The sequence below is a fragment of the Diabrotica virgifera genome, chromosome 3 (genome assembly GCF_917563875.1).
Source record: "Diabrotica virgifera virgifera chromosome 3, PGI_DIABVI_V3a".
Taxonomy (NCBI): Eukaryota; Metazoa; Arthropoda; class Insecta; order Coleoptera; family Chrysomelidae; genus Diabrotica; species Diabrotica virgifera.
The window spans coordinates 186,528,729-186,551,975 of record NC_065445.1 but is presented as its reverse complement, the minus strand read 5'-3'; the positions used below and the strand labels follow the sequence as shown (position 1 = coordinate 186,551,975).

At 33.1% G+C, this 23,247-nt stretch overlaps 1 protein-coding gene across 1 annotated transcript in view; it reads left to right on the top strand.

The window, feature by feature from the left end:
* Positions 1–22,986, top strand: part of LOC126881473 (CD151 antigen-like) — a 76,176-nt gene extending 53,190 nt beyond the window's left edge. Inside the window, exon 6 of the mRNA XM_050645748.1 lies at positions 12,993–22,986. Coding sequence (XP_050501705.1) covers positions 12,993–13,205 — 213 coding nt within the window. The 3' untranslated portion in view covers positions 13,206–22,986. The remainder of the gene's footprint in view (positions 1–12,992) is intronic.
* Positions 22,987–23,247: the final 261 nt, after the last annotated feature.

Below are 23,247 nucleotides of genomic sequence, written 5' to 3'. Positions count from 1 at the left end.
AAATATCATTTTAAAAAGAAAATATGTAAGTTATTTTTCTGTGAAGCAATGTCTATACCTATATCCCCGTGGACAAAAGTTATGGGACAAAAAACAAAATTTCTTTCTTTTGGGTTTCTTTGTTCTTTTTCTTTTGAATATATTTTTGTAAAAAAAAAGTAACTTTGACATTAAAAAGTTATATTTAAATAGGAAATTTAACCAGGAACAATTTTTACGTAGACGTGTTTGTACCAAAAGTGCATAGAACTCACCCTAATGTAACCTGTGCCCAGGGACTAATTCACCCATTTCTCAAAAACGCACCCCTTTAAATGGTAGCACTCCGCGGTTTTTTATATATAGAGATTCATTGACCATATGAAATAATAAAACCTCGTTAACGTTGTAGTTCCTTTCTATAGTACATAATCAATAGCCTAAAGGCTATATGCAAGTCTCATGCTATGCAAGTCCGTCTTGCATGGCATATCTCTTGCCTAGCCTGACCTTTTTACATCAGGAGCTATTTCTGTGCAATTTTTGATGCCACTTTCATTGTTGCTAACAAAAAATATACCAAAATAATTAACTTTAGATATTTCACTGGGAAATTTCAGTCCAACATTAAATATAATTAAGTATAAATCTCAAATTATTATTATTTCCAATAAATTACATTTAGAAATCTAGAGATAGAAAACAAAGTGTTTTAATTTTCGCCTGCATTTTACCCGATTTTCGCGTGGTGCAGCGAACATTGAATGCTGAGTGAGTGAAAAAGGTAAGGTATAAACTGTGCCCTACCTAATGCAAGAATAATATAAGTAAAAACGGTAAAAAATAGTATAAAATACTAAACGGACAAATAAAAGTGAGGTTAACAGCTAACAGATAAGCTTATAAACACTGGCGAACGCTGCACTAAGGGGTATTTGGGGCCTAAAACCGGTCATAAGTAGTTTTTCCAAAATTCACCAAATGACGTAAGCAATGGATGTTTTATAAAGTTCATAATCCAATTCATAGAGGGCGCGCCCTGTAGCCCGCTTTGTGTCAGCGCTTCCGCCTACTAATCTGTCAAAACAAAACATTTGTGTATAATGTATTTCATTGTTGACAGCGCTGACAATTATTATTAATTTTTCTTTATGTTAATATGTCGTCGTGTGGTGAATTACCAGAAAATTTCTTATTAAATATGGAAGTTGAAGGTATGTACATTGTTTTATAATATATTACAGTTAATTTCTCCTTAAGTTTCGGCATTTACCCTTATGTTTCCAATTTCCGATTAAGGAACGTGGTATTATTACTAAAATTTTAAAACGTTAATGCTTTTGTTTATGTGTCGGGGTTTGTCGCGCTAGATTTTATTTACGGTAATAAAGTTCGAAGCTAACCGAAACAGCAAGAAAATTTTCCCCCAATGTACCCCATTGTTTTATTTCTATTTTTAAGTTTGTAGGTACCATTATAAAAAATACAATTTTTATAATTTTTCTTTGTAGGTGCTCCGGAAAAGGTGAAAACTATTACCAGACGGAAACTATATGATATCCTAATCGGATTCAGAGGAATGAAAATAGACCAAAAATTTATCCTGTTAGAAGATAGACTTGCTCAGATGACGTCATGCCCAAGAGAGGATAGGAATATTTTGTCCCGTTCTTTAAGGTATTTCAAAACAAGTTTTAAGCAGAAATGGACGGCAGCCCGTAATACTGATGAACGATTTTTGAAAAATAATGAAGAATGGTTGAAAACATCACTAGAGCTTCCTTCTTGGTCATCATTTAAGCCCGGTCGCCCAGTTAAACAGTTCCAATAATTAAGTGAAAGGAGCAAGCGGTGGAGAACTGAACAAATACGGGCTGATATACCTGTCGAGGAGCTGACTTTCGCTGCTCGTGTTAGTCAGGGTACTTCCGGAAATAAAGATACCTCAAAGATGATTAAAGAAATAACTTCAACACCAACGAAAGCTAAGAAGATCAGAAAAATAATTTCAACTAAAAAAGATCACATGGAGATGAAATATACACCACAAGAAGCGTTATCGATATTTGTAGAAGGTAACTTCACAAGGAGCCAGTGGAATTTATTACAAGTCGGACGGAAGTACATCTACCCGTGTTATTCTTTGCTACAAAAGGCAAAAAAAGAGTGCTACCCAGGTGATGACAAAATTACTGTTACCGAGACCAGTTTTAATGTTGAACTTCAAGCTTTGCTGGATCATACGGCTTTGCGTTTCATAAAGTATTTAAGAGAAGTCGTAGATACGTTGAACGACACTGAAAAACAGCACTTACTTTTGATATCAAAATGGGGATGTGATGGATCTCACCAAACTCAATTTAGACAAAAATTTGAAAATGTTGCAGATGATGATTCTAATATATTTATGAGCTCGATTGTTCCGGTGAGGTTAGTGGTTTCTATTGGTGGTAAAACATTAAAAATCATTTGGCAGAATCCTGCTCCTTCTTCGGTGCGATTTTGCAGACCTATCAGAGCTCAATTTGTACATGAAACAAAAGATGTCACTAAGGAAGAAATAGAATACATTGAAAATCAAGCAAACAATTTGTTAGAAACTAAAGACAGTGAAAATCAGTCACAATATTTTGCTGACAATGGTAGACGGGAAGGTCTGCAACTCCGCAACGGACACTGCTTCAACTATGCGATGTTATATATGCGGTCAAACATCAAAAGATTTTAATAAATTAGAAAAATGTGCGATAAAAAAAGAAACTTTAAACTTTGGGCTCTCAGTGCTTCATGCAAGAATACGCTTTTTTGAGTTATTATTCCATTTAGCGTATAAAGAACCCCTAAAAAGGTGGCAAGCCCGTACACCTGAAGACAAAAAAATTGTTAAAGAGACAAAAGAGAAAATACAAAAATGTTTTAGAGCTGAAATGGGTCTACTTGTTTGATATTCCTAAAGCTGGCTATGGAAATAGTAATGACGGAAATACGTCTAGGAGATTTTTTCAAAATGCAGAATGCTCTTCTCGAATCACAGGCATCAACGGGGAATTAATTAACAGATTTAAAGTGATTCTTGAGGTAATATCAAGTGGTCATGAGATTGGTTACCAGAAATTTGACAATTATACCCAAGAGACTGCCAAACTATATGTAAACTTGTACGGCTGGCATCCAATGTCACCTACAGTTCATAAAATTTTAATGCATGGAGCGCAGGTGATCGAACATGCAATTCTGCCAATAGGGCAATTGTCCGAGGAGGCCGCTGAAGCACGTAATAAGCATTTTCGAAAATATCGGGTGGACTTTTCCCGAAAATTTTCGAGAATTGAGTGTAACAGGGACATTTTAAATAGACTACTTCTGACATCTGATCCTCTCATCAGCTGTAGTCGGCCAAAAACTAAGAAGAAAATCTTGCCATTTTCTGACGAAGCAAAGGCAATTTTAATTGCAGCAAAACCTAACCTAAATAGTTTAGACAACAATACTATCGAAGATGATGATGATGAAGAGGATTCTGAAGTTACCAGTGAATCAGATTGCACTGATTCCGAATAAAAATATGTATGTATAAACATCTTCATTTTTTTCAATTTTTCAAAAAAAAAGTACTTTTCCGTTATTTTTTTTATGTATTTTTATTCGAAATCCAAAATGTTAATGAAATATTATTTTTAATCATATTTTGAGATAATATAGGCTTTTAAATAATTATGACCGGTTTTTTGCTTCAAATACCCCTTAGTGCGCTGGTCAAATTTCAAGCGGTGTTGCCGGATTTAAAAAAAATAGAAACACCTGCCGAAAAACAAAAGCAATTTTGGTGCGTGGATAATTGGGCATACCTCCTCGTGGTTGAAACGGGTGTGCCCAGTTAACGCTACGTACAAAATGGCTGAGAACGAGTATAGTGTGGACGAAAAGACAAGAAAAAGAGGAGATGAATCGGAAGATGAGGCAGACGATAGCAGAAGTAAAAAAGTACATCGGTCGCCTGGGAATGATAGGCAACTAGAAAAAATATTGGAGAGCCTAAATATTATCACAATGGAAATAAGGGAACTAAGAGAAGAGCAAAAAGAGTACAGAGCGGAAATGAAGGAACTCAGACAAGAAAATGAAAAGCTGAAACAGAAAAACAGAGAAACCCAACAAAAAGTGGAAGAATTGGAAAATAAAATAGACAGAATGGAAAAGGACAAAAGACGAAATAATATAATACTGCAGGGAGTAGATATGGATACCTACGATCAAAACATAACAAAAGATAACGTCCAAGATTTTTTATGCAATGCACTAAAAGTTGAGACAAAAATAAAAAGCGCAAGAAAAATTGGAAGTAAATCCTGCTTGATTGAGCTCGAAAATGCAACGGACAAAGAAGAAATTATGAAAAATAAAGGTAAATTGAGAGACATAAAGGGAAAAGAAATATATATTAATGACGACATGGACAAAAATGAACGGATGATACAGGGTAAAATCAGAACGAAGGCAAAAGAGGCTAAATTGGAAGGAAAAAACGTCAAGGTAGGATTTCAAAAAATAAAAATAAATGAGGAGGTATGGACATGGAATAAACATCAGCAACAACTCTTAAAAATAGAAAACCAAAACAGAAACCAAAAAAACTAAACGACGTAAATGAAACGGTAGCAACAACGGCAATGGACAAGGAGACGATTGGGATTAAAAACAAGAAAATGAAAACTAATTTGGGAACATGGAACGTAAGAGGCACTTATGAAACGGGAAAACTTAAAGAATTAATTAGAGAAACAAAAAGATATGAAATAGATATATTAGCTTTACAAGAAACAAAACAATTAGACACAGAAATAGTAGAAATAGATGATATAGTATTTTTTAAAAGTGGGGGGAATAACAGATTGCTAGGAACAGGCTTTATCATACAGAAAAGATGGAAAACCAGAGTGATGAATTTCAAGCCGATATCAGATAGAATGTGCACAATCAGGTTAAAAGGGAATCAACGAAACATAAGCATAATAAATGTACATGCACCAATAGAAGACGCCACCGAAGAAGACAAAGATGCATACTATGAGCAACTAGAGAGAGAATATGACAGATTACCAGCATTTGATATCAAAATAGTAATGGGAGACTGCAATGCTAAAGTGGGAAAAGAGGATATATATGAAAATATAACAGGAAAATACAGTAAACACGATGTATCAAATGATAATGGTCAACGAATTATAGGTTTTGCCACAGAAAGACAAATGGTAATAAAAAGCACATACCAACGCAGAAAAGATATACATAAAGGAACGTGGATTTCCCCTGACAAAAGGACAATAAATCAAATAGACCACATATTAATAGAGAAGAAGCACGCCCATAATATAATAAATATAAAAAGTATGAGAGGAGCGGAATGTGACTCAGATCACTTTTTGGTAAGAGCAGCCTATAGAATAAATGCTAATATAAAGAAAGACAATCAAAGGGACAAAGAAATCAAAAAACAATTCAACACAGCAATACTAAAAGATAATATGACACAGAAGAAGTACGAACAACAAATAACCAGCAGACTAAACGAAGAACCAGAAACACTAGACCCGGAAGAAAAGTGGGAAAGCATAAAAGAAGCAGTTTTAAACACCAGTAAAGAAATATTAATTAAAGGTAATAGAAAACAAAAAGCAAAAGAATGGTATGATGAGGAATGTCAAAAAATAGCAGAAGAAATTAGAAAAATAAGAATAAAAAACTTAAGAAATAATAGTGACATTAGCACACAAGAATATAGAGAATTGAAGAGAATTATGAAGAGAACATGCAGAAATAAAAAAAGAAAATACAACGAAGAAAAACTCAAAGTGATAGAGGAAAAATTCCAAAAAAAGGAAATAAGATCCTTTTACCAGGAAACAAGAAAAATGGAAAGGGGATATCAGAAACATAACCCATATATGAAAAATGAGGAAGGAATATTAATAAATGAACCCGGGGAAATAATGAGAAATTGGCAAAGTTATTTTACACAACTTTTAAACAAAAACGAAGAAGAAAGGGGAACAATCCAGGAAATTGAAGATGACCATATAGTAATAGAAACACCTACGAGGGAAGAAATAGAAAATGAAATAAGAGGGCTAAAAAACAATAAAAGCCCAGGAATAACGGAAATATCGGCGGAAATGATAAAGGCAGGAGGAAAAAGACTACACAAGGAGATACATAGCCTGATAAAAAGTATATGGGAAACAGAAAGAATGCCAGGAGAATGGACCAGGGCAAGGATATGCCCCATACATAAAAAAGGTGATAAAATGAGATGTGAAAATTATAGAGGTATCGCGTTGCTAGAAGTCGTGTACAAAATATTGACAAACATCTTAAGAAAAAAGCTGAATCAATACACGGAAAAGATATTGGGCGAATATCAGGCAGGATTCAGAAGTAATAGGTCGACGACAGACCAAATATTTGCGTTAAAAGAAATCCAAACTACGTGCTACGAACATAAAATAGCAGTATACGTCCTGTTCGTCGACTTTAAACAGGCCTATGATACGGTAAAGCGGCAACAGATGTACGCACTAATGAAAGAAATGGGCATACCAAGTAAAATCGCCAGGATGGTAAAGATGACTATGGATAACTCCACAAACGAAATAGCATGGAAGGGACATAAATCAAATAATTTTGAAACAAAGGAAGGATTAAGACAAGGAGACCCACTATCAACGACTCTTTTTAATGTAATACTGGAAGGAATAATCAGGAAAAGTAAAATAAGCACACAGGAAACGATTTTTAAAAATGGCCACCAATGTATTGCATTCGCAGATGATCTAACATTATTATCGACAAGTAAGAAAGAGCTAACAAAATTAATGAGCAATATAATAAAACAAGCCAAACCTTTTGGTCTTCTCATAAATAAGGAAAAGACAAAATACATGATAATGGGAGAAACAGATAAAGAAAATGAAGACAATTTCACATTGGAGATAGAAGGAGAAAATGTATGCGCATTTAAAAGAGTTTCAGAATTTACATACCTGGGTGTAAAAGTAGATGAAAAGGGATATGGGGAAGGGGAAATAAAAGCAAGAATAGCAAAAGCAAACAAAAAGTATGGAGCATTGCGTCCATTAATGAAATCCAAAGATGTGTCAAGAAAAACAAAAATAAGAATCTACAAAACAGTTATCAGACCTACAGCTACATATGCATGTGAAACATGGGTGCTTAAAAAATCAGAAATAGACCTTTTAGAAAGATGGGAGAGGAAAATACAACGAGCAATATATGGAGGCGTGAAAATAGACGGTCAATGGAGAAGAAGAAATAATAAGGAACTTGAAGAACTATATAATGAACCAAAAATAACGACGGCAATCAAAGCACAGAGAATCCGATACTTAGGACACATAGAAACAATGGGAAAGGCGAGAATGCCAAAAATGGTTCTATTACGTAAGCCAATACAAAAAAGAAGAATAGGAAGACCAAGAAGGAGATGGAAGGACAGCGTATATGAAGACTTAAAACAAAGTAATATTGTAAACTGGAAAGAAAAAGCTTTGGACAGAAAACAATGGAAGGAAGTGGTGAAGAAATGTATGGAAAGACTATAATGTTAAGTGTAGTATTAAGTGTTTTATACAAACAAATGTAATATTGTATATATTATAGTAGTATAGGATATAGCATTATATATAAATATGTAATAGTAATTGTAAGGAAAAATTAAATCTTTCAGCCCTAGGCCTTCACGGCCTGTTGAGCTTAATAAATAATAAATTACATTTAAATTTACACAATAAGGTTAAGTTTTATTATAACCTGTAAATTTGACATCTTGCATGAAAATAGCATGAAAATAGAACATGTTTTAATTTTTCGTCTAGCACAGGAATTGCACGGAAATAGCGTGTCTTAATAAGCAGATAATGTTTGATTCGAATGCCCCGACGTAATCGTCGAGCATCCCTTTCACAGTACTTACCGTGTTACCATTTGGTGTGCTGTATCCGTACATGACAAATTGGGACCGTATTTCATTGAAGCAATCTATAGACATAGACCGCTGTTAACTGTTAATCAGGAGTACTACAGCGAACACATTATCATGCCATTTCTATGATTCCCAGTGATTTTGTCGTGCCAGGAACCTACACTTAATCAACAATGGTTTGAGCTGGGCGGGGCAACCTGTCACATGATAAGGGTCTCATCGTATGCTGCGCAATCATTTTATGGATCGCCTTATTCGCGTGGCAGGGATTTTCCATACTCATCGCACTCACCAGACCTTTTTTTTTTATTGAGGTGGAACGCTCTTAGCAGACTAGGGAAGGTGTCCCTAGTACTGTTGGACTCGGACCCACAGACCAGAGTATGATCCATGCGTCCTGCATGATCCCCATAATCAGCCGCCTACCAACTAAAACCACCCCCTCTTCCGACCCGGAATATCCCTGGACGTGTTCTTTAGAGAACGATACATGGGGACATTCCGCGCTGTCTAGGATATAAGTTAGAAACATGTGTGTCCTATTTATCTGCCTAAGAACGGCAGGAATAGGCGGATGTTATTTTCCTGAAGTGGAAAGTGGGCTAAGCACCTATCGGGAAGTGATAGGACTTAGATGTATTAAGGATCAAGATTAGGTCTCTACATATGATCGAAAGTGCTTTTGTTATTATTATTACCTAACATTATTATTATTTTTTTTATTTTTTACTTATTTATTTTTTTTATTTCTTTATTTATTTTTTTATTTATATGAGGATGGTGAGGAAACCCCCTTATCCGTTTGGCTCTGCGCGCTCGAGTATCGCCCTTTCTTTAATTATATTAGTTACGACGTCAATTATGTATTCGTAGCTGTTTCTATTTTCTAACGCGAGGTTTAATATGTTGTCCGGACCTATATCCCCGAATCGGTTTTTGAGCCTGGCCTGCCCGCGAGCGTAGACGCTGCACCGAAAAACGCAGTGCTCCGCGTCCTCCCTCACGCGGCAGGTCAGGCACAGGTCATCGTTAGCCTTCCCGATGCGGTGTGTGAACACTCGGAACGAATCATGTCCCGTTAGAAATTGTGTAAAATAAAAGTTGGTCCTCTTGAACTTGCAAGCGAACCACGACTTCACATTCGGGATTAATCTCTTCGTCCACTGGGCCTTATTGTGTTCCGTCTCCCATTCCGCCTGCCAGTCCGCCTGCCAGTCCGCCAGAAGCCGTTCTCTGACGACCGCTCTTGCTTCCGGCAATTGACCGTCCGGTGTTTTGTAGAGGGACGTACGTTCCCTGGCTAGCAGGTGGATAGGAGGGGCGCCCACGGCCCTGCAAGTAATCGCACTTACCGATCCACCATCTGACACCTAGAAATTAAGGCCATTCAACAACCTTAGTTCACAGACATGACTGATAACCTTCGTGAATGCTACGAAAAAGACTTGAAACTGAACGGAACGCATCTTGAACACCTGTTTCATCGGGAACGTCGTCGTGAATGATGTTTGCAAGGCTATATCATGTAGGTATACTAAATATACAGGGTGGACCAAAGAAAAGAGTTCACCTCGGTATTTGGCAGTAGTTATTAGATTTTAAGGAAATGCCGAAACAGGTCGATTTTTTGGCATATATTTCATACTAGTGACCTCATCCATCAGATCGTGATGACGTAATATATGATTTTTTTAAATTGGGAATAGGGGTCGTGTGGTAGCTCATTTGAAAGGGTGTTTAATTCTCTATTCAGTAATATAAACATTTATATCATTATTTATACACAGTGGCCAAAAAAATATTTTTTGTATTAAATTAATTGACGCAAAAAGAAGAATGTATGTAATTTATTTAACTCAAAATACATTGTACTGCTATCAGAAAATAGAAAAAAGAATGTGTGTGTACTTTGTACGCACGTAAGAAGATATTCTTCTATTATATAATAGGTAATTTAAACGAAGTAAATATACTTAACAGGTTATTTATATTTTATTTAAAAATCTATCTACCACTTTCAAAAATTTTTATTAAAACAACCAAAAATAAAAAAAATATATGAATCGCCCAGGATTTGAACCCGCGTCATTCCAATCTCAGAGCTAACGCATTACCAACTACTCCAGCGAGGTCCTTGTAATTGACATGTAAGTTTCGGATACAATTTAACAACACGGCGACATATAGTGTAAAAATGTTATGCTTACATAATATTTTATTATTTTACTACCGAGAAACACAAATCCAAAAGCACAAGAATTATAATAAATAATACATTTCCTAAAAACACTAATATATTCTTTTAATGACTTATTTGCACGGTTACCTACAGATACATACATACCTATCTTGAAAGATTAGCAATGAACTACATACTCTCTGCGCAGGCGCGCAGATTTATGTATAATTTTACCCTCAATCGAATCGCGCCTAAATAAGAATATCTTCAAAAATGTTTATTTCACAAATAAACATTTTTTAGCTTGGATTCCAGGACATACTGAAGTAAAGGGGAATATAGAGGCTGATAAATTGGCAAATCCCTATAGGCAAGACTTTAAATGTTCCTGCAGACATTAAAATAGATAAATTTGACTTTTTGCCTTTTATTAAACAAAAAATTGGTATCAACAATGCCAAAGTGATTTTTCTATAATTCCTTGGTTCCACAAATTCACATTTGTGGATCGAAGGCACTTGGCATCAATTATTAGAATGCGAACGGGCCATTGCCTCACACCAGACCATTTATTTAAAATCAATTGTAGTGATACTGCTTTTTGTGAATGTGGACAAATAGGAAGTATAACTCATATGTTACTTGAATGCCCAATTAACAAAACAAATTAATTTGACCTGTATCAGGAACTTGTTAATATAGGAAGTCCAACCCCCATTTCAATACAAAATCTCCTACATAATATTAAGGTGATACAGTAGCGATCAACAGGTAGCCAAAACGCGTTCCAAGATTGCGGCTGTAATTTTGAACGTTTTTTCGAGATATTTGGCACACGTATTCGTAATATAATAAAGAATGGCGGTACAGAGCCCAATTTGAAAAATATATTAATATGTGGAAATTACTCTGTAATTAAATACAATATTAAAAAAACGAGCCTCTACCACCATTAAGAAGAACAAAAAAATACACTTTCTTCAAATAAACTTTTTTATCCGATGCCTAGATTTTGTGTCATGTTGGAACTACTAATGAAATAAAAAATTTTAGTAGTTCCAAAATGACACAAAATCTAGGCATCGGATAAAAAAGTTTATTTGAAGAAAGTGTATTTTTTTGTTCTTCTTAATGGCGGTTTTTTTTAATAACTCCGTTAATTTTTACGATTTCAAGTTTGTCTAAAAACCATTTGAAAGTTAATTTTAATGGCTATTAAACCACGTTGAATTTAATCTTTTAAACCCCTTACTTCTTTAAAAATAAAAGGTTATATGGCCCCGGTTACATGGTTCTCGCAGCAAAATTTAAGCTTTAATCGTTTTTCGTTTCGGATCTCGGTTATTTTTTACCCTACAGAAATAGTAAAAAGGTAAAATATTTGATACAGAAAAAACTAAAATTTAGTTGTGCATATATCACTTTTTACGTATATTGAGTATTTTGGGAGTTATTATCAAAAGAAAAGGAAAATTACGGTTATTTTAAAAATTCTGATTTTTTTTAATAATACCTTTTTTCAAAAATATGCATTCTAAACCGTTCAAAATTATTGTTAAAATCATTACTTATGCTGATATAAAGAAATTCTTCTAAGGATTACTATAAATTTTAATTTTGGCGGAAATGGCATTTGTTTTATTTTTCAATTTTTCCTAAAAAGTTCTAAAGGGTTCTCTTATTTTCATCATAACTTGCTTAATTGTGAGGCTATTAGCTTCTACTGGAACTCATTTGATAGGTACTTCGAAGTACTTTGACAAGTGCTTAGCAGGTATATTTTATAAAATGCATCGTTTTCCCGTTATTTAAGCTTGAATACTTAGATTTGAGTACTCGTCGAAAAAAATATACATTAAATTACCCATAACTCACTTTGAATTAACATTAGTTTATTTCTTTAAGTGAGGAGTGTATTCAGCTTTTTATTATCTTCAATTTTGGTAATAATAACTTTTTGTAAAAGATTATAATTTTTGAGTTATACGTGGAAAACAGCTTTAAAACATGCATTTTTTACGAAAAAATAAAATCTTTGATCTTTAATAACTCGAAAAGTATTGATTTATATTAATAACTTTATACATATAACAAATTTTGTTTAGAATTTGTCTCTGTATCGATTTATGGTATTATTTACAAAATGATAATTTTCACCTCCGAGAAGGGGTGGCATCCACCACCACGGTAAAAGCGCAAGTTGGCATCATGTCACCTTTGTTCCTTGAGGTATCCTTTAACTACTCACCAATTTTCATGAAAATCGATGGAGGTTCAACGAAATCGGAGGTGAAAACCTTCAGTGACTGCACTAAGTGGATTGAAAGATATTTTCCCTAAATTTGACATTGCTTTGCACATTTATTTGTGCATCCCAGTTGCCAACGTGTCTGTTGAAAAGTCATTTTCGAAAATGTCAAGAATTAAAAATAATTTTCCATCAAGTATGACGCAAGAACGTTTTAACCAATTGTCGATTTTGTCAATAAAAAATTTTTTTTCGAAAAGAAGTCTCTGATGTGATTGAACTGGAATGACAATTTTTTCTGTTGTAGGTATATAAACATCGTAGTTTAAATCCATTTTTAATGTATTCTTATTTAAATAAAAATATCTGCAATTTTTTTTTCGCAAAAATAGTACATGTTTGAAGGGCGGCTACTAGAGAATTTCCTAGGCGTCAATTGACCTAAACGCGGCCCTGTTCCCACCTACCTACCTCTTGACAGTTTGAAAAGTAATACTTCTTCCTTCTTATAATTACATAACCGTGATATCTCTGATCTGAATACATAAGTTCTTGTTAACTATATTATAACTGGTTTTTATTTTTAGGGATGCATCAGCTACGTTGCAGAAAAAATTAAAACAAATTTCTGGATAATATTTATAGCCGCACTAGGAATTAGTGCCTTTCACGCTATTGGCATTATTCTAGGAATAATTTTGTTTATAAAAGTGGAGTCTGGAAAACATGATGGGGAATACAGTACCAAAAATGGAGGTACCGAGGCACTACTTTCCGATGATCGACAACTTCATTTCTGAAATTTATAGTTCAGCAACATATTCTAGTAGATTTTGTACTTTTGTTATAGCATCTAGCACTACAGCTTTAAACGTATTATATGTTTTAACAAATTTACGACTAGTACTAAAATACTATGCTTTGTTTTTAAACCAGAAGAAGTAAACTAAAAAGACAGATTCACACCCAAGAAAGTCACTAGAAAAATCACCCAATAGGCACATCTTCTTTTTTGGTTGATCATGTCGTCCTTCGACTGTAATCCATAAATATTATATTATACGAGTTCTTAAAACAACTGTTTTTTATATAAAAGCAGACTAAAAGCGTTGATTGAGGTATCAATACCTCAATCAACGCTAAAAGTCTAAAAATTAAAGGAATAACGCAGAAAACACAAACAATCGCCGATATAACTTAGTTAACCTATGAAATGCGAATAGTGTCAAAAATTCATAACAGTGGAGTAAACTTGATTGCGGTTGGACCAATTACAAAAAAGCATCACGGTGCGGTAAATTTGAATTACTCCTCCTGGTTTAAAAACAGATTATAGATGAATCTAAAAGGAGATGTCACATGTAAGGATCATATTTCATCAATAATTTTACATTTGAAATATGGGTCTAAATTTAGAATTTTTTTTATGATTTTTATAAGTTTATAACACCTTATCAAATTTAAAAATCGCCAAGATTTTGTATATTTTTTTGTAAATAATAGTAGTTTAATGAGAGTTAATTTATTACATAGAATATGATGGTAGCATCTGTCTATTTGTATTGTATACAGGGTGTCCAGAAACTCTACCGACAAACGAAGACAGGAGATTCCTTAGATAATTTTAAGACAATTTAACCCAATTCACCTAGTCCGAAAATGCTTCTTAAGGGAGCTAGAGCTCTTTGAAAACGGCATCATGAAATTAGTTTTTCTTAAATACCTCTAGAACGCTTCTATTTAGAAAAACGAAAATTGGTATGCATATTTACTTTTCAGAGATGAATCGATTCCATCCATTGCAAATTTCTAGTACCGGTCATAGGCGTCCGTTTTGGGTAGAGAAACAGGTATTTTATCGCATAACTTTTTTGTCCTTAACTTTTATGCATTTCTGACACCGGATTAATAAATTGTGAGGTATTCTAGTACTAAAAGGTACTCTTGCTTTAAGTCAATAGGACACACCGTTTTCTAGAAAAATCGATTTGAAAGTTTTTCGTTCTTGGAATTTGAAACAAAATTGAAAGACCTTTTCAACAAAAAACGAAGTATTTTAGCAACATAAAGTAAGAGTAACTTTTAGTACTCGAATACCTCATAATTTAATAATCTAGTGTCAAAAATGCTCAAAAATTCAAGACAAGAAAGGTATGCTATAAAATAACTGTTGACCTACCCAAAATGGACGCCTATGACCAGTACTAGAAATTCGCAATTCAATGAAATCGATTTGTCTATGGAATATAAATAAATGTACCAGTTTTCGTCTTTCTAAACAGTTTTTTTTTGAATTTTTTTTTAATTCATAAAGCGAAAAATTTTCAAATAGATTTTTCTAGAAAACGGTGTGTCCTACGGATTTAAAACAAGAGTACCTTTTAATACTAGATTACTTCACAATTTAATAATCCAGTATCAGAAATGCATTAAAGTTAAAGATAAAAAAGTTATGCGATAAAATAACCGTTGCCCTACCTAAAACGGACGCCTATGATCGGTACTAGAAATTTGCAATAGATGGATTAGATTTATATCTTGAAGATAAATACGCGTACCAATTTTTGTTTTTCTAAATAGAAGCATTCTGGAGGTATTTAAGAAAAACTAATTACAAGACGCCATCTTCAAAGAGCTCTAGCTCCCGTAGGAAGCATTTTCGGACTAAGTGAATTGGGTTAAATTATCTTAAAATTATCTGAAGAATCTCCTGTCTTTGTTTGTCGGTAGAGTTTCTGGACACCCTGTATATTACGGGTAAAGTTAGATTAAGAGGAAACAGTAGCGATCAACAGGTAGCGAAAACGCGTTCCAAGATTGCGGCTGTAATTTTGAATATTTTTTCGAGATATTTGGCAAACGTATTCGTAATATAATAAAGAATGGCGGTACAGAGCCCAATTTGAAAAATATATTAATATATGGAAATTACTCTGTAATTAAATACAATATTAAAAAAACGAGCCTGTACCGCCATTAAGAAGAACAAAAAAATACACTTTCTTCAAATAAACTTTTTTATCCGATGCCTAGATTTTGTGTCATTTTGGAACTACTAAAGTTTTTTATTTCATTAGTAGTTCCAAAATGACACAAAATCTAGGCATCGGATAAAAAAGTTTATTTGAAGAAAGTCTATTTTTTTGTTCTTCTTAATGGCGGTACAGGCTAGTTTTTTTAATATTTTATTTAATTACAGAGTAATTTCCACATATTAATATATTTTTCAAATTGGGCTCTGTACCGCCATTCTTTATTATATTACGAATACGTGTGCCAAATATCTCGAAAAAATATTCAAAATTATAGCCGCAATCTTGGAACGCGTTTTGGCTACCTGTTGATCGCTACTGTATCACCTTAAGGGGTAAACCTATAGGATTACCCGGGTAAAGTGCGAAGTATCCGCGAGGTATCGGTAAAATCCGATAGTAAGTACGAAATAAAATTTAAATAGTTCAAATTTCGGGTTTTATCGGGTAAAACAAAAACACATTCTAACTGCTGCCACTTGGTTAAATGCTTAAATTGGGTATAGGTACTAAATGACAAGGCCTTAAGAGGAAACAGTAGCGATCAACAGGTAGCAAAAACGCGTTCCAAGATTGCGGCTGTAATTTTTAATATTTTTTCGAGATAAACTGCTCGTCAAAAGTTACCCAAGTAGCAATTTTTCGACGCATTGGTTGTCAGTACAAATAAATGCACTGTATATAACGTTGCCACAGTGGACTTTCAGTTGTTTCGGCCAACGGCCCCTAACCCGACTGACATTACGATGTTACAACGTTAAGTAATATCTTTAGTTATATGGGCAACTAAGTTATTACTATTGTGACAACTACATATCACAGTTAAGTTTTTTCAACAATCGCAACTACTTAAAAACGTTATAATGCTAAACTAATTTACGCCCATGGGTTTTCTGGCCGACTAGGTAGTTGTCTCTCACGACCCCAGGGCCTTTACGTATAGTTCTATAGATGTGTGACACGTTTACGGCAACTTCAGGAGCAAAAAAAGAATTTACTTTATAACCTTACTTTTTTCTTATTATTTTATCCTATTTATTTGTTTTTTATTAGCTGGTTTCTCCATTGTTCATTGTTTTATCAGTAGATTTGATAAGCTTACATCTTTGTATCAGCTTTGCTAGACAGGGTTGCCAGGCCAGTTCTTACTCTTTCAATACTATATCCGTTGCAAGATAATTTGGCTGAACCTCCGACAAAATATGTACTTTTTGTACATATTTTGTCTGAATTCCATCCGAATTATCTTGCAGCGGATAGTAGTTTTGCTTTCAAAAAATCAATAGAAATCAGTAGATTCTTTTTAGGCCCTGTAAATACAGTAAAATCTGTGTTAACGGTTACCTGTCAAAATCGCCCGGTTTCATAATCAACTTAAAGTAAACATTAAGTAAAGTTCACTTTAAAGTTGACATTTACCCATATATGAATTGTGATAAAGGTAGGTACCAACTTACTTAAAATTTAAAAATCTGATTATGAACAATCATTTTGAAAATTCTCCAAACCAATTATATGAAGATTTCCTTATTTAGATCTGGTATTTACCAGTTTCATTTCTCTGTCCATCTATTATCATCATCTACGTCCTGAATCTTATTTTCGGTAATGACATTGGGAAATTGTAACAAAATGTCTGAAAATTAATTTAGAAATGGGGTGAATACTATTAAAAAGCAAATTTTATTTTAGTGATAACAAAATATTGAAATATACCAAACATCTAATAAAAAACATTGCCTACTAGAATTTTTTAAATAATATCAAAAATATACCAAAACAGTAGATATCTACTAAATGTGGCAGCGCTGTTAAGGAGAATGATGCACTTCATTGCACTGGTCACATGACCTCTGTCACCCAATAAGAGGGTGCGTTCTAAAGTGGTTGGGTTAGTCGGTCCAGGCCGTGTTTGGTCGGCGATTGGACTTCTCGGTTGTCTCATCCGTCTATGGTTGGTAATAAGGTATATTTTAATTAATATTGGTAATGTTGTTTAATGCACCATTTTGGTTTTTTTTGGGATGTAAAGAAAATAAAAACACAAAATATAAAAAATGCAGGCATTTTCTAATACCTTTAAAAGCACCATCAATACATTAAATTTATACAAAACATCTTTAACATAAATTCTGGCTTTTATATTAAAATTAGATTTTTTAAATTTACATATTTTTTGTTAAAAAGGTGATAAAAAATGAGCGCGTGTGTTTTTTTAAGGTGGAATATCCATATTTGACGGTAATCTGAGATGCGTTTATAAATTTCACATCAGGTAATTTTGTTTAAGTCCTTATTTATGTATTTATATAAATTTAAATACCTGATATGATGTCAAAATAGTTTACTTTTTATATAGGTAAAAAAAACATAACCAGTCCGACTCTTTGAGCAACCATTGCACGCAGGCACTTTTTATAGTCGCTTCAGTTGTCTTATGCAACCCTTAAGGTTACCTAGGCAACGTCAAGACAACTCAAAAATCGTCCACCAAATTAGTGCAGAATTGGGTCGTCTTCTAGGCAATAACAACGTTGTAACAAAACGTTGCCACGCGGTAGACAACGTTGTCGCGTCGACAAATTGCTACTTGGGTAGGGATATAGAAAATTATGCTGATTTTCATAGTTGATTTTTTCGCGAACAGACGGATTCCGCTATTTTTTTTTATTTTAGATTTTTCTTTAGTATATACACAATTGTGAAAAGGTTTACTCAAACTTATTTTTTGTATTTATACCGGGTGGAGGAAAAGAAATGTTTTTCTTATGTTAAGTTTGAGACACCCTGTAGGGAGAATGAGGTACAAATGTATAAATATATATATTCTGATGTATACTCAACAGAATCTTATTGTAGTCTTATGTTTTGTGAACATGTTGTTGTTTGAATGTCCCTGATATCTTTGGAAACAAAAAAATAGACGGTTTTGTAATTAAACATGTGTTTTGACCGAAACAAAAGTTTGAGACACCTTGTAGGGAGAAAAAGGCACAAAGGTGAGTATACCTCGACATTATGTTTTAGTCTCTTATTTTGTGAATATTTTATTTTTTTAATTTCTCTGATATCTTTAATAACAAAGAAACTAGACGGTATTACTCTTTAATATGTGTTTCTATGTTTCACATGTGTGATGTGATGCATGTCGTGAGTTAAAACACATATTAAAGAGTAATACCGTCTAGTTTCTTTGTTATTAAAGATACTAGAGAAATTAAAAAAATAAAATATTCACAAAATATGAGACTACAACATAATATCGAGGTATGCTCACCTTTGTGCCTTTTTCTCCCTACAAGATGTCTCAAACTTTTGTTTCGGTTAAAACACATGTTAAATTACAAAACCGTCTATTTTTTTGTTTCTAAAGATATCAGGGACATTCAAAAAATAAAATGTTCACAAAATACAGGGTGTCCCGGAAAATAGTGCGTTCCTTAAAGGTATAGGTAGAGGGCACCATGTAAAGCAAAAAACTCTTAAAACATTTTTTTCTAAATGCAATCGTTTGACCAAAAAATTAAAATACATTTTGCTATGCAAATTAAAATCTGGCAACTCTGCGAGGTACGAAAATTTAAACGTAGACTTCTTTTTAGTAAACATACAACAGATAGTTTGGAAGAATCTTGTTTAGTCTCAATGCCGAAAATATTTTCGAATCGTGAGTTCATTACCATTACCATGTTATTGTTGATTAGTTATGGCAGATCACTAAATGGAGAGGCTTAGGTACTATAATTTTTCAAAAATTTTTGCCGTTTTTTCTCGTCGTTATGAGTGAATGTGTTCGCGAAAGTGTAAAGCCGGACTCAAACGACTCGTGTACTTGGCGAATAATCGTCACTTGCGTATACTGGCAATGCTGTGTGAGTGGGTTACTAGTACAATCATTGTACTATTTGTCAAACACTAATAATAATAATGGTAATACTACTATTAATTGTCAAAGAATTGTTCTAGTAACGCTCCCAAAAGATATAGTAAGTAACGCAATTAACGATTATTCGTTAAGTACACGAGTCGTTTGAGTCCGCCTTAATAATTATTTTCAACTTAATTATGTTAGTTCACAAGTAAACAAATTACTGACACATTATCAATCTGGTGTATTTAATTTCCACTGTGAACTATGTAATTTAGTCAAAGTCCTCAGCATTCAATACATTTAAAATTTACTATGTAAATACATAATACCTACTAGTTCAGTTAAAATATGTGTTTTTATTTTAAAGGATTTGTGTAATTCGTTTAAAATTATGCAATAGGTATTTTAATACATTTAAAAAAATTATAGTAAACAAATAACAAAAAAAATAGTAAATACGTTAAGTACTATTAGGTTGGATTATTTTAAATACATGTACTGTAAATCACAAATAAGTTCTTACTATTATCTGTTATTATTCCGTAGTGCGTACGATCGCGATGTTGCCAGGCAATTAAAATTTCTAAACATTAAAAAATACAGGTGTATGGAAAACAATGTAATCTTTTTTTTTTGGAAACGATTAACTTCAGAAAAAAATGCTATAGGACTTTTTTGTTCTAAATTGTGTATTCTATCCATACCTTAAAGGAACGCACTATTTTCCGGGACACCCTGTATAAGACTACATTACGATTTCGATGTATACTCACATTTGTACCTCGTCCTCCCTACAGGGCGTCTCAAACTTAACATAAGAAAAACATTTCTTTTCTTCCACCCGGTATAAGTACAAAAAAAAGTTTGAGTAAACCTTTGCATAACTGTGCAAATACTAAAGAAACATCTAAAATAATAAAAAAAATGCGGAGTTCGTTAATCTGTTCACGAAAGAAATCTACTATGAAAATTCAGCAGAATTTTCTATATCCCTAACTTTTGACGAGCAGCTTATTTGGCACACGTATTCGTAATATAATAAAGAATGGCGGTACAGAGCCCAATTTGAAAAATATATTAATATGTGGAAATTACTCTGTAAGTAAATACAATAGTTAAAAAAACGAGCCTGTACCGCCATTAAGAAGAACAAAAAAATACACTTTCTTCAAATAAACTTTTTTATCCGATGCCTAGATTTTGTGTCAATTTGGAACTACTAAAATTTTTTATTTCATTAGTAGTTCCAAAATGACACAAAATCTAGGCATCGGATAAAAAAGTTTATTTGAAGAAAGTGTATTTTTTTGTTCTTCTTAATGGCGGTACAGGCTCGTTTTTTTAATATTGTATTTAATTACAGAGTAATTTCCACATATTAATATATTTTTCAAATTGGGCTCTGTACCGCCATTCTTTATTATATTACGAATACGTGTGCCAAATATCTCGAAAAAATATTCAAATATACAGCCGCAATCTTGGAACGCGTTTTCGCTACCTGTTGATCGCTACTGTTTCCTCTTAACTTTTTGAAAGATAGGTATCATAAATTTCAGAAAAAAAAGCATTTTACAAGAGTAAGGAAAGTAAAACTATAAATACTGCAGAAATAAAAATTATAATCTATTTGTTAAAGCAATACAAGCTGCTGTGGTATTTGGAGTTACAAATATTTCCAGCAGCTTTAAATTTGGGTTTCTTTTACCAATACCTCGTGGGTACTCCGCACTTTACCTGGGTAATCCTAAGTTTACCCGTTAACCTCACTCCTCACTTTACTCGTAACATTTAAATTTATGAAAAATTATTCCTTTTCATATATTTTTAGAAGTATCTAATTGTTTCATTAGGTCTAACCAAATGACATCCATGACTATAACTCAACATATTTTGGGGCAAATAAAGCCTTCATCTTGTAGTACAATCCGTGGTACATCTGTTGTGGAAGAAGTTTACATATTCATTATCTTTCAAGTCCAATAGGTACGTGTTTAAACCAAATAAATTTATATTAAAGCTAATGTCTGCTAAAGGATTACTAAATATTTTGGCAAGACAGTATTTTTATGTTCTGTAGAACTGACAGATGATACCGTGAGACAAAATCTGCTGAACAACTCCAATTACTACTAAACAAAACAGTTTCTGTAAAAAATATGGACTAAAATGAATTAGAAAAAGACCAGATACCTTTTAATAACTAAGAAAACAAATATAGAAACAAACCTACATTTGAGAACTGTATCGACAAATAGCGTTGATAAATACAAATACCTAGGAACCTGCATTTCAGACAATAATGATCAAACAACAAAAATAAGGGCAAGGATAGAAATAGCAAGAAATGCGTTTGTAAAAATCAAAAATTTTCTCTGTAACGAAGACTTTAGATTAGAAATGAGAGATGCTACGTGTTTTTGCTACTGCATTATGGACTTGAAAGCTGGACATTGAAGCAAGAACACATTCATAAGCTACAGTCATTTGAAATGTTGTGTTACAGGAGGATACTTAGAATAGCATGGACATAGAAGAAAACGAACACGGAGATATTGCGGGAAAGAATACGAAATAATAAACATAATAAAAATTAGAAAGTTACAATATCTGGGACAGGTAATGAGGGGGCAGCGATATGAATTGCTAAGACTGATAATACATGAAAATATAAGAGGGGGAAGGAGTATAGGAAGAATGAGGAGTCATGGCTGAAGAATTTAAGGGGCTGACATAAATTCAGTTCCATAGAACCCTTCAGAGCAGTGGTAGATAGAGTAAAGATAGTGATGATGATATCCAACCTCCGATTTTGTACACAGCACTTAAAGAGGAAGAAGTAGAATTGAAAGGCAGCCTGAAATAATTATTTTTTTAATATAAGGATTTTTAACATATTTCGACGCTTCGAGTATGGCTAATGGTTCCGCCGAGAAGATTGAAAAATCATTGCACGACAATTTGTCCAGAATATCAGCCAATATCCATTTCTCGGTATAATTGATACAGAAGTACTAAGTGTGTATGGTGTTGGTTCTTCCTAGCTGGCAATTACTATTAAAATTTTACTATTTTCGCATCTAAACTACTATTCTAAATCAGGTTTGTACATACGATCACAAACTGAAAATCAAGTGTACAATAGAAGAAAAAGAGCAAGCACGATGTCGACATCATTACATCGTTTTTTGAAGATTTAATAAAATATTGAAATAAAACTTTCCTTGGCAAACTTTTTTGAAAAATTTTTACAGTCTGAGAAAAATTAAAACACATACGCACATACGTCCATTTTATTTGTATTTTATTCTACTTTATCTAACTAATCAAACCATAAATATCAGGATTCACGAATAGAAGAAAAAGACCAAGCACAAAGTCAACATCATTAGGTACTTCGTTTTTTGAAGATTTAATAAAATCAATACAACGTTCCTTGGCAAACTTTTTTTGAAAAATTTTTACAGTCTGAGAAAAATTAAAACACATACGCACATATGTCTATTTTATTTGTATTTTATTCTACTTTATCTCACTAATAAAACCACGAATATCAGGTTTATTGTATGTTTGAAAATTGTTAATACCAGTAAATAATCCTTTATAAATGTCACAAATATTTAAATATTAGATAAGTAAAACTGTTTTGTTAAAAATAAAATATATGTGTTAACTAAATTGTTTTATTTAAATCATAGTAATTTTCAGTAGATGGAAATTGTCGTCCAAATAATATTCTAATTATGGAAAACACATTAATTGCTAAGACAGGTAATTGGACTTCGTAAGTCCAAAGTAATCGAAAGTAGAACTGGAAGTCATAATTTGAACTCTTCGTGTAACGTTGCGTCGGTTGATATATCGATTAAACTATTTCGGTGACTTTAAAATAGTACTTATGGTTGCAACTCTAAAACCGAAGTCCGATGTCAAATTTCT